The sequence below is a fragment of the Anabrus simplex genome, chromosome 3 (genome assembly GCF_040414725.1).
Source record: "Anabrus simplex isolate iqAnaSimp1 chromosome 3, ASM4041472v1, whole genome shotgun sequence".
NCBI classification, from domain to species: domain Eukaryota; kingdom Metazoa; phylum Arthropoda; class Insecta; order Orthoptera; family Tettigoniidae; genus Anabrus; species Anabrus simplex.
The window spans coordinates 107,379,576-107,392,253 of NC_090267.1; the positions used below are offsets into that span (position 1 = coordinate 107,379,576).

The 12,678-nt window shown below is 40.6% G+C and overlaps 1 protein-coding gene across 2 annotated transcripts in view; it reads left to right on the forward strand.

Moving 5' to 3' along the window:
* hyx (cell division cycle 73 hyrax) overlaps nt 1–12,678 on the forward strand; it is a 221,799-nt gene that overhangs the window by 91,738 nt on the left and 117,383 nt on the right. For both annotated transcript variants that reach the window (XM_067144180.2, XM_068227012.1), the window contains exon 5: nt 7,784–7,961. In XM_067144180.2, the coding sequence (XP_067000281.1) occupies nt 7,784–7,961 (178 nt within the window). The remainder of the gene's footprint in view (nt 1–7,783; nt 7,962–12,678) is intronic.

Here is a 12,678-nt window from a genome sequence, read left to right on the forward strand (position 1 = left end):
CACGGGAACAGAGCTGTAGAAAGAAAATTTTCTGTGAGTGAAAAGTTGGTGCGTGACTGGCGGAAAGTAAAAAACAAGCTAAAAAGCACAAACCCTTCTAGACGCGCGTTTAGAGGTCCTAAAACAGGGAAGTTTCCTATAATTGACGAAGAAGTGTTTAGGTACGTCAGTGAAATACGTAACAATGGCTGCAGTGTATCATATGAAATGTTACAAATTAAGGGACAGGAGGTAGCGCGCATACACAACATACCGGTAACTCAGTTTAAGGCGACTCGTGGGTGGATTAAGGGGTTCATGCGACGACACAATCTGTCAGTGCGAAGGAGAACAACACTAAGCCAAAAGTTGCCTGCTAATTACATGGACAAGATTGTAAATTTTCACCGATTTGTCATACGTTTGCGCAAGGAAACTTCGTACTTGCTTTCTCAAATCGGTAATGCTTACATCATTTTCAAGAGGAAAACGATGCCTAAGAATATACAGTTTCCCCGTGGAATTCATGTACGAGTGCAACCAAAGGGTTGGATGGACGTAGAACTCATGCTGGACTGGGTTAAACAACCAGCTCTGCTTGTTTTAGATAGTTTCCGAGATCACCTCGTGAACAAAGTGAAGCAAATTCTCACTACAAATAAGACACGACAGATAGTCATTCCTGGTGGCCTAACATCTGCTTTGCAGCCACTAGACGTATGTGTTAATAAACCCTCTAAAGACCACTTACGTCGATTTTACAACGAGTGGATGATGAGCGGCGATCAGCAATTGACGCCCGCCGGAAATATCAGGCGTCCACCCTTGGACTTGTTATGCTCGTGGGTGAAGAAGAGTTGGGATCTTATACCACCTAAACTAGTCTCCAAGAGCTTCAAAAGGACTGGGATTTCGAATGCACTAGACGGTTCTGAAGATGACGCAGTGTGGCAGGGAGACGAAGAATCTGATACTGGTATTAACAGAGGCGAGGACGGCGCATCAGATAGCGAAACCTGCGATAGCGACACCGAAGATTTGGAACAAATTGCGTACCGGTAAGTCCGCATTTCACAACAAAGCGATAATTTTTTGCAAGTGTAATATTTTAACTTTAATAGTCAAATTAATGACAAATTAACTTAATACGTTCATTTTTATTTTCAGGTTGGAAAAACGTTCGCCGAATTGTTGCGAAAAATTATGAATTTTGTTTTAGACTACTTTAATTAATTTGATGTATAAACGCGAGTATTACGTGCATCTTAAATTTGTATCAAATACAATTTAGTTATAAATACATTTTTTGAGTAATACAAATAGCCTACTGGTATTAAATATTCATCGTATATTGGTCGCACCCTACAATTTTTTTCGAAAATTTTGGTATAAAAAGTGCGACGCTTATGCCGTGAAATACGGTACTTCCTCTTAAAACAATAATCACCACCACTACAGCTGTTTCTACAGCATCTGAATAGTATTAACACCAGTATTCAGTTCACTATGGAGACAGAAAACGAGGGAAAGCTCCCTTTCCTCGGTGTTCTGGTAATGAAGACTGCCGATTTAAACTTGGGACACACAGTATACCGCAAGGTAACCCACATGGACCGCTATATTTAGAAGACGTCCAACCACCACACATGACAAAAATACGGAGTGATTAAGACGCTAGCCGACCGTGCTAAGAGAATTTGTCAACCTCAGCACTTAAACGAAGAACTCATCCACCTCAACAGGGCCCTACTCACTAACGGGTACAGCTCTAAAGATATTCAGCGAGCACTCCATCCCAGACGTCCAACAACCAAGAAAAAAGAAGAGCTAAAGCCTATCTGCCGTATATCGAGAAAGTAACTGACAGAATAGGGAGGCTACTGGAGTCCCATGGGGTTAAAACCATATACAGGCCGACAAAGAAAATCCAGGAACTGCTTAGGTCTGCCAAAGACAAGCACCATCCTCTCTCCACAGCAGGTGTCTACAAGATTCCGTGCAGCTGCGGCCAGGTATACATAGGGACTACCAAACGCAGCATCGCCACACGACTGAAGGAGCATAACAGACATAGCCGGCTGGGACAGACAGATATATCATCAGTCGCTGAACACTCACTGCTAGCAGGCCATGACATACAGTACAGCAACACCGAAGTACTGTCAACTACTGTGCCTTATCACGCCCGGCTACAGAGGGAAGCCATTGAAATCCTAAAGCACACCAACAGCTTCAACCATAAGGAGGAATCTGAACAGGTAAGCAAAGCCTGGTTTCCAGTCTTGAAAGCTCAAACCTTGAAGGGCACGATAGCCGCGGCAGACCAGAAGAAAGCAATGGGTGATCAGCTGCCTGTCTCCGCGAAGGCAGGTCAGTGTACATCGGACTCCCTAACGCTTCAACCATTGGCCAAAGAACAGCCAATCGGCGACCGTCCCCCACCGTAGCGGCCAATAGGCAAGCAGTTTACCGTATCCTGCACTATATAAGTAGGTGGAGTTACAATAGCACTTCATTCCACTGAGAGCTTCGCTGCTATCAAAGTCAGTCGGAACCCTTGACAATGCCGAACGCAGTCTTTGGTGAAACGTCGGGACATTCACTCGCTCCTGGACCACGGCCTACAAGCCCGGAAAACGCTGACATGATTTGTAACGCTGGCCGTGAAAGCCTCAATTGCTACGTAGTATCTATTACGGAGTGATGCTGACTGGAGCTGCAATCTGCCAGATATGTGCAAACTATTACGACTTACATAGACAGTTGCAACGTGGAGCGCGATCGTGCTCCTGGCACTTTTCGCTAGGCTACAGAGGAGCGCGATCGCCCTCCCCGGCACTCTAAGAGTTAATATAATCATAAAAAGTCCTTAATGTTCACAGAGTTTCTCGCAGTGGCGATCGAAACATCAGGAAAGTGCACAAGAAAAATAGTTACTTCTAGCCCTGTTATTGGACGAATGTCTAGTGAAATACTGTCTCATACAGTTCACAATTATACTATTGTAGGAGAAAATATGTCTCAGAATTATAAAATGGTCTCAAATTAGGATTTTAGTTCACCACATGCAATGACTTAGAATATCGTCACAGTTCAAAGATACAGTTCAGAATTACGTGTAATAGGTAAAGTTCACAATGTCGTTTACTGACAAATGAAATATTTGACTCTTCAATTCACACTTCCTATTATAGCTTCACTCAGTTAATACACAATTCTAAGTATCATATCACGACAGTTTAGTCGGGGAAACCTTTAGAATATTTCCATCATCGCGGCGCGGCGAAAACGTTACTTACGACGTCGTTGTACTATTTCAGCGTGTTCAAGTGTGACCATTACTATGTCATCGTGGCGGAGCATACTGTCCTTCATAAATGCAGAACACACACACTGGTTATAACCTTGGTTCATTGACCTATTTATACCGGTCTGCGAGCAACGCTTGGAGTCAGGTGATGAAGGGGTGATAATTCCTTCCATACTTTAACTTATTATATTTCGGAAACCACTGGACTGATTGATCTCAGATTTGCAGGGTTTCGGTTCCTGAATATTGGCTACAATTCAGCGTTGGTCTCATGTTAATTGGTCCAGGCATTAAAAAGTTCATAAAATAATTTTCAAGAGAATTCCGAAAGGGAGGGAAGCTATAAGCAGTGGTGACGTCACTTGACCTCGCGTGACTTGCGGTCTCCCTCATGCAGCGCAGTAAGAATGAGAACCTTCTCTCACACAGCTGTTCATGCATCGGAACTTAATTGTATGCTCATAAATAAAACTTATAACTCGTATGTGCCAGGACCTATGCCTTCCTGGTACAATATTTTATCTAGATTGGACTACGGCAGTGCAGTGTATGTGTCAGCAAGGTGAAGTGTTCTTGTCAAACTGAATAGCATCTACCCCAGCGGACTTAGGTTGGCAACGGGAGCATTCCGTACAAGCCCCATAGCTAGCCTGCTTGCTGAAGTGTGTATGTCGCCTTTACAACTGAGGCGCAGCCGGTTGGTATACGCTTAGATAGCAGTTACAGATGTATATTGGTTATTCAGTCCGAAGGCTGGTTTGATCCTCTACACCTCCACCAAAGGCTATCACAGACAGCCTAGGCGCCATTGAAGAGGCATACTAGAGAAATGAGGAGTGAGGTAGTTTCCCGTTGGAGGGTTAGCACCAGAATCACATTTCTGTGGCTCCCTAGTCACATAGGTGTAGTAGGAAAGGAGTTACCTGATAGGGCTGCCACGGAGACGACCACATTGCGCGCGTTGCCTTTTAGTTCCTTGTTTTGTTAGATGATCCTGTAAGGTAGTTCTGTGATTAATATGGCGACCTGGAATCATCCTGAATCTGCATACTGGCCCAAAGGTGAACACGGACCTGTCCATTTATCGGAGGCTCTTCTGGTCTATTGTTAGCCGATATCCATGTTCAGTTGTTACTTACACGGATGGTTCAAGGGCGGAAGCCAAAGTGGGGTTTGTGTTCGTTGTCGACAATAAGAGGTTTCTTTTTCCTCCACCGGAATCTTGCAGAGTGTACACAGCAAAGTTGTATGCTATTTTTGAAGCTTTGTGGTACGCGCTGTCCAGTGATCATCGGTGCTTTCTGCTGTGTACTGACCCCTTCAGCTCATTTCACTCTATTGATGCATATTTACTATGGTGCTCTCTGGTCCAGCGGATCCATGACATGCTTGCCAAGTGTTGGAGTGTTAGCACCAGAATCACATTTCTGTGGCTCCCTAGTCACATAGGTGTAGCAGGAAAGTAGTTACCTAATAGGGCTACCAAGGAGACGACCACATTGCCCGCGTTGCCTTACAAGTTCCTGCCAGTGATATTCATTTTAAGCTGAGGTATTTGGTAATAAGCTGCGAATGATTAATGGAGCTATGAAGGTATGGAAGGCTTCCCTTCGAGTTTCTCAGAGAGAAGCAGTGATACTATGTTGTCTTCAGATTGGCCACAGTATAGCAATGCACTCCTACTTAAAGGGAGAAGCCAGTGTCCCCCTCTGGTGTGTACTTGTGGCGCTTATCTGGAATGGCGTTTGGCTTTTAGTGCCGAGAGTGTCAGAGGGCAAGTTCGGCTCGCCAGATGCAAGTCTTTTGATTTGACTCCCGTAGGCGACCTGCGCATCGTGATGAGGATGAAATTATGATGAAGGCACATACACCCTGCCCCCGTACCAGCAAAATTAACCAATTAAGGTTAAAATTCCCGGCCCTGCCGGGAATCGAACCTGGGACCCCTGTGACCAAAGGCTACCATGTTAACCATTTAGCCATGGAGCTGGACGGCGCTTATCTAACGGTAGTACACATCCTTATGGCCCGAGTGGTTCAGATGGTTGAGGTGTTGGCCTTCTGATCCCAACTTGGCCGGTTTGATCCTGGCTCAGTCTGGTGGCATTTGTAGGTGCTCAACTACGTCATTCTCTTGTCAGAAGATTTACTGGCGTGTAAAAGGACTCCTGCAGGACTAAATTCTGGCACCTCGGTGTCTCTGAAAACCATAAAGGTAGGTAGTGGGACATAGGGCTAATACCGTTATTACACACGTGTGCCATAGTCTGAAACTTCCCTTTAAATGTTTAAATGTGGACTTTCCATTAGTTTTAACTTTTAATTGATTGTTAACTATACTCCACAATTCTTTACTTCTAAATTGACATTTCAGCTGATTTTAGCCCTGTCTTGTGGTTATGTCCTGAAACATAGACATCCAATCAATCCCAAGGTGCCATTCATATCGACTTCTCTTTACAGATTGCAATCTCGAAACCTAGTTGCCAGCTCTAATATTTACAGTCACCACGTGGTTAACGTATCTCTCTCAGCGTGTATGGTATTCAGTACGGTTCATGCTTTGGCATTTTTTCAGAAATTTGTGTTTTTCATATTAGTTTTTTTCTCTCCAGTATAGTTCAGTATAGAGTAGTTTACAGTTTAGCATAGCGTAAGTTAGTAAAATACAGGTTTTTAGCTGTAGTTTTATTTACATGCGTGTATTGGTTAGTGTACTTAGTTCGTGTGTGTTTAGAATGTATTAGTGTAGTTCGGATAGACAACTGGCAAGAAAGTGATTCTGAGGTCTGTGGAGTGTTGCCTTTGTAATCCATAACCTCCTTCCTTCACCAGCCATTAGCGGTGAGTGATGTGTTATTTCCTCATTCTCTTATATTCTTAATAATGTATTCTATTTTTAGTGTCGGATGTTGTTAGTAAGTGAAGTTTTTGTGAATTTGTTTCCAATCCCGCTTCATTCGCTTTTCTGAGTACGGTATTACATTTTAAGAGGGCTGTTTACCGCTGTCGTAGTGCACCAGCTGCTCTCGCGACAGTAGCGCACTGGCAGCCGAGGTATACCAATGCTCATTTGTTTTGCGAAACGTCAATTTAGAAGTAAAGCCGTGCGGAGTATAAGTTTTATTATATTTACTGTTTGTATTTTTCTTGTGTATTTTTAATGTTCTCTTTTTTAACTTATAATTTGATTAAAATATAAGAATTCATTTTAAAGGCCATTGCTTTTAATCTTATTACATGTTAATCTATTTTTAAATCATTCATATTTGAATTAGATCCACTGTTATTTTAAATTCATAATCATTTTCATCATTTTTAAAATCCTAGTTGGTGAGTAATTTTAATTTTAATTTATATTTCATGGCATCGCATACCATTAGGGGCGATGACATAGATGTTAGGCCCTTTTAATCAAGAATCATCATCTTAGCTGTCTTGAGACATAGTCGGTACCCTCCTTTTTCTTTTTTTCAATTTTTTAAATATAACTTAACCTAATCTGATGCATATAATATTGTGGATCGTACGTTGCTGTTGTGTGATCTGAAATTATCATGTCTTGAAGGAAGTGACTGAAATCACCCAGAAAATGTAAACCTTATATTAAGTTTTTGGTGGTTTTATTGAATAATGTAGTCACTACATGGAAATGAACTCAATGTTACGTACTCTCCATTCATTTGCTTTTTATTATTATTGGCAGGTGGCACCTGGGGGAAGTCACCCTTTCATGATCAGCTTAAATAACTCCAGTTACTGCCCCCTCATAATTTTCCTTTATGTCTTTTCATCTGAAGATTGAAGAAAAACGTGGGGAAATATGCTTGTAAATACAATATTAGCATTCATTTCTTGCCAGGAATAACTAATTTGTAGATGTAAAATACCAACGAAGATACTGTTCAGAACCATTAATCAGGTGTTCAAAACATGATTTTGCCTATATTAAATCTAGTGTGCATTATATGCACACCATTTTTAAGCCCTTTTGGAGGGGGGGGGGGGGGCGTGAGGGTACGCAGGACATTTATAAATACAGGAGGTCGTTCTTTCTCAATTTCATCCTTAGCCAGCTTGTTTTTTTAATATGAAAAATATGATACATTGTTTCATGTCTTTTGTTGTTAATTTATTTTGATTTATTAAAATCGGGATAAATTTATTGTTTGTTATGGCATTCTTTGGAATTCGCTTATTAGCACTTAAACTTCACGAACATTTTGGTGATGGTGTTGTACAATAGTATAATTACAGTATTAATTATAATATTTATAAAAATTATTAAAAGCATTGATTTTTATGAATAAATGGCATGATAAAAACAAGTATACAATTCTAAATTATAACCTGCATCTGACTGTTACAGGATTTCACATATACAGTAAATCATTGTTTAGAAGCAATTTTTCTCTTTTTTTCTTTTTCACAACATTTAGAGTGTAGGCTGGTTGATTTACGAGAGGGATGTCAATCTTTGTGATTTCTTTTTAGATTTTTGCTAAGAACATCTTTGCTATCCTGCAATCCATCAAAGCAAGGGAAGAAGGAAGACAGAGGCCAGTTCAACCCACTCCTATTGTAACACCTCATGCCACACCCATACGATCTGTTCCTCAACAAGCCGTGTATAATCGATATGATCAAGAACGATTTATTCAACAGAAAAAAGGTTTGTTTATTCATATTCTCATGTGTATGGAAAACATTAATTTATACTCTCTTGATTCTTAGTTTTCCATCGATTCTTTCTTACTTCACTTTGCTTCTCCCTACTGTCTTTGTTCTTGTCTTCCAGTCTCCAGTTTTTTCCCCCCAAGGTTTTTTTTTTTCACCCTGTCATGCTGTCAGAATGTCTCTTATTCCTTTCTTGCTTGCTTCTACAGATGTCTCCCTAGACACAGCATACCAATTGAATTAAGATAAATGATTATATTAAGAAACTAAAATATTTGATGATATGGGTATAGACTCCCTTGGGAAACCTTAAAACTTGAATTAGCCCAAAAATTTATAATGTCCAATATGGGACCAGTTATATTGGAATTATAAATTTACTCATTCGGGACAAATAATTCAGGTTCCCCAAGGGAATCTATATCATCTGATAGCTTGGTAACCTTCAACTATTGCAAAAGAGGCAAAGTCTCTCATAGTGCATTGGCACTGCCAGTAGCTTCAGACAGCCTGTGTAGTGGCCTCCACGGTGTGCACTAGCCATGGATCTTGGTAGGTGTGCTAGTTACCAACTGGCAAGCCGAAATTAGCACACTGAGGCGAAACGCTGGCAACAGGAACTTTGTCTTTGTTGCAGCCCAGAATATCTGTGAAGTAGTTGATATGATGTTCATAATTCTAACTGTTATGGGACTTTTCCCATTAAGCCTAGTAAACTTTGATAACTCTGGATTCAAGACTAATCTTGGTCATTTTGGCTTTTTTCTTTTTCATTCCTTCCGACCCTTAAGCTGTTGGAGGCTGAGCTTGGACTTAAATGGCACCCAGAGTGTCACATTTCATCTCAGTGATCCTGAAAAGTATGGATTCGACACTAATATTGGCAGTTTCTGATGATTTTTACGTCGCTCCTTTAGCACCCCTACGGTTGGGGGTTGAAGTGGTCTCTTATATCCTCAATATTTTTCTTGAGGTAGTAAGTTGTATGTCTACCAAGTTTGGTTGAGGGGTGTGCTGAAACATACATCCATAATCTGTCATTTTGAACATTTTCTGTTTCATCCCTTTTCACCCACAATGCAATTGGAAACCTAAACGTCGTCCGGAGTGTCACTGTTCATCTCGGCAACTCCGAGAAGTATGAATTTGATGCTAACATTGGTAATTTTCATTGATTTTTTTCATGTTCCCTATGAATCCCCAACCGTAGGAGTGATAGGGATGTCTTACCCAACAGTATTTTTCTCAGTAAGTCATGCGAGTACAAAATTAAGTTGAGAACTTTGTTGCAACGTACACACATACATCCATAATCTCGGTCATTTTTGAGATTTTCTTTTTCACCAGTCTTCACCCCCACTATGCTGATAGAGATTTACATGATATCTGGAATGCCACCCCAAAAAGTATGGATTTGACTCTAATATTGGTCATTTTAGATGATTTTTACAAATCACTCCCTCCCAACCCTCAGCTGTAGGGATCCATTGTCCCATAAGACCTATATGTGATGGTGCGACGTATAGCAAATTGTTGAAAAAGGAAGACAATTGCAGAAGAGGCCTGTTCCATTGAATTGCAAATGCCTCGGGGTTTATATCCTTTGAGCAGCGCTGACAGGTTTTCCAACCAGTTCTGTACCTGATGTATCTACAGTGGCAGTCTCCCCGGCTAGCTTCTTCCACACATCTGTTAGAAGCTGAGAAATTTGTGGTGTTCGTTTTTTCCGTGGCCGTAAGGGGTTTCTGTAGTAACATGCTGTCGTCTGCAGGAATGCTTGATACTCGGGCTTGTTGATACCAGGCAGAGAGTACAACCTCCAGCTCGCTGTATGTAGAATCTTTCTCAGTCTTTCTTTTCTTTGCGGATGTTCCATGTTTTTCTATTTGGTGAGGTATTATGCATTTATTACTTAAGTTGAGTGTGCTAAACCTAGTCATTTAGCAATGCCGAACTTTTTGGAAAGAATTTTCTTAACTTCTTTGATAATTCTTTTAAGGTTCTGACTTGTTTAAAAGGTCGTGTCATACTAAAAAATATCCACAACATACAACAATTCAGTAACAACTATACATGACAAATGCACACGCAAAGTGAAATACTGCATTGTAAGAATGTGGGCTACATACACAACCTAGTTTGCCTTGAACTTTGCAGCCCGAAATTTGTGTAAAAAGTAATGGTGTGCCTCCCGTAATGTAGCAGCGGTTGGTCATGTATTGTATCGCGGTTCGGACATTGTCACAGCGGTTAGTCATTCAACATGGTGTGTCTCAGACAATGTCACAGCAGTTAGTGATTCAACGTGGCTCGGCTCAGGCGATGTCACAGCGCACCTCAAAATTACATTAGATTGCCCAGGAGCAAGACGGAACAGGCGAGTGTGTTAATCGATATGATGATCGATTGAGCTGTAAATTTCGTCAGGTCCGAAATTAATGAATGATAGATTCAGGGAAAACGATACATTGAAGAGTTTTATTAACCCATATAGTATTGGATACATTCACGAGATTGAAAATTATGAACGATAGGTACGGGAAAACAATAGTTTCAGGAATGATCGGTCGAGGTTCCACTGTATATCAGAATCGGGATAGTTAACTTCTTAACCCGGACAGACATGACCAAAACAGCCGATAAGTGTTCATGAAAGAGGAGGACATAGCCATCCATGGTCTTAGTGGAAGAAGAAAAAAAATGAAGAGAAAGAGGGGAAAAAAAACTAAAGGAAGGGTACAGGCTATTGTACAGTGGAGGACAGGATGACATAAACACAATAGGAATGATCATGAGTAGGGGGAGGGTTTCTATGACAAGTCATATTTTTTCCCCTTAACATTATATCTTATAGTCTTTTATTTTCAACACGTTTCCAAGCATGATAATCAAAATTAAACAGGCTTTATTGGGCATATAAATGCATATTTAGGCTTTCTTAAGTTTTATGGCATATTTTGAACAAAATATCATTATTACAGCATATTTTGGTAATTTTCATTTGAATTTCATTTTATAAAAATCAGAATAAGCTCTAGAAATTATTTTTCAGGATAGATTGGAATGTACTACTGAAGAACCATTCTAAAGTAGTGTATGGAATGTTTCTAACAGGTAGGAGCTATTGTTTGCTAGCTGGGTCAATTCCTGGAAACCAGCTGTTGTTTACATGGAAGCAGATGTAATTCTGCAGTTATTTGTCATTGTTCTTATCTCTCTCGTTCACCCATACCTCTTCCACCTTCAACACACTGAATGACCTTGGTCATTAGGGAACTTCAGTCATTCATTTCCTTTCACTAAGCCTAAAACAAACGTCTCAATTTGAGGGAAATTGCGATGTTCAGTGAAAACATATTCAGTACCGACGGAGTGATATTATTCTGCAAATTGTATGAGGTAAAAGTTACTGCCGAAAAACGCTTCTCTGTGCAACAACACTGTAATACTGTAAAACATAAGAATTGTGTAACTAGATATTCTGCACTCGAAAATAGGCAACGTCTGCTATTCGAAACCCCGACATCAAGTTCACAGTGTTCACAGTTTTCACAAGATCTCTGCAAGATGATGGTTTAGTCTAATATTCCTTTAAAGAAAACTCTGAAGCTTCAGGCAGTTTCTTGAAAAATATACAAAGCATCCTGTTCCCAATGAATCTACTCTCAGGAAGGACTATCTGATCCCTTGTTATGAAGAGATGTTGGATATAATAAAGCGTGGCGTGGGAGACAGTAAGATATGGGTTTCAATAGATGATACCACAGATGTGGGTGGAAAATATGTAGCAAATGTGATCGTTGGCACGCTGAAGGAAGACCGGCCTGGAGATACGTTCCTCCTGACATGTGAAGTTATAGAGAAGACAAACCATTCCACCATTGCAGTTCTCTTCGACAATACAATGAATCTGTTGTGGTCAAACGGGGCAAAGAGAGAGCACATTTTTCTATTTGTAACTGACGCTGCTCCGTATATGGTAAAGTCAGCCAAGGGACTTGAAATGCTATATCCGAAAATGATACATGTGACATGTCCTACACATGCCTTGCATAGGGCAGCTGAAGAAGTTAGAAGTAGCTACCCTGAAGTTGATAAATTAATATCGAACTGTAAGAAAGTGTTTGAAAAGCTCCACTTCGCGTTCAGAAATTTCAAGGAGAAGCACCTTTACTACCCCTACCTCCCCAGTCAGTTATAACGCGATGGGGCACTTGGCTTCATGCCGCAGTGTACTATTGCAACAACTTAGATGTCGTGGAGAAGATCGTGAAGTCTTTTGATCCTGCTGAATCGTCCTCCATAAAAAACACTCGAAGATTTATTTTCAAGCACTACATTCAAAGCGGACCTGGCTTAAAGTCCAATTTTAATTCTTTATCTGGTGCAACCACGCAGCTGGAAGTTTCAGATGCAGAACTTAAGCGATGCACTTAAACAGGAATTAAAACATGCGAAAGGAATAATAGCATCTAGGGTGTGTAGAAAATGAGAAAATATACTGGGGAAAAAAAAAATAGCGGACTTGTGTACCTACGTGGAATAAGTGACATTATTTGTGGAAACCCTTCATCTGCAGGTTTCCAGGAATTTTCTCCAAGTGATTTAACTCTATTCAAGTACGCTCCCGTTACATCATGTGATATCGAAAGAAGTTTTTCTTGCAACAAGACAGTACTCAGCGACAACAGGAGGGGATTCTCATTCAACAA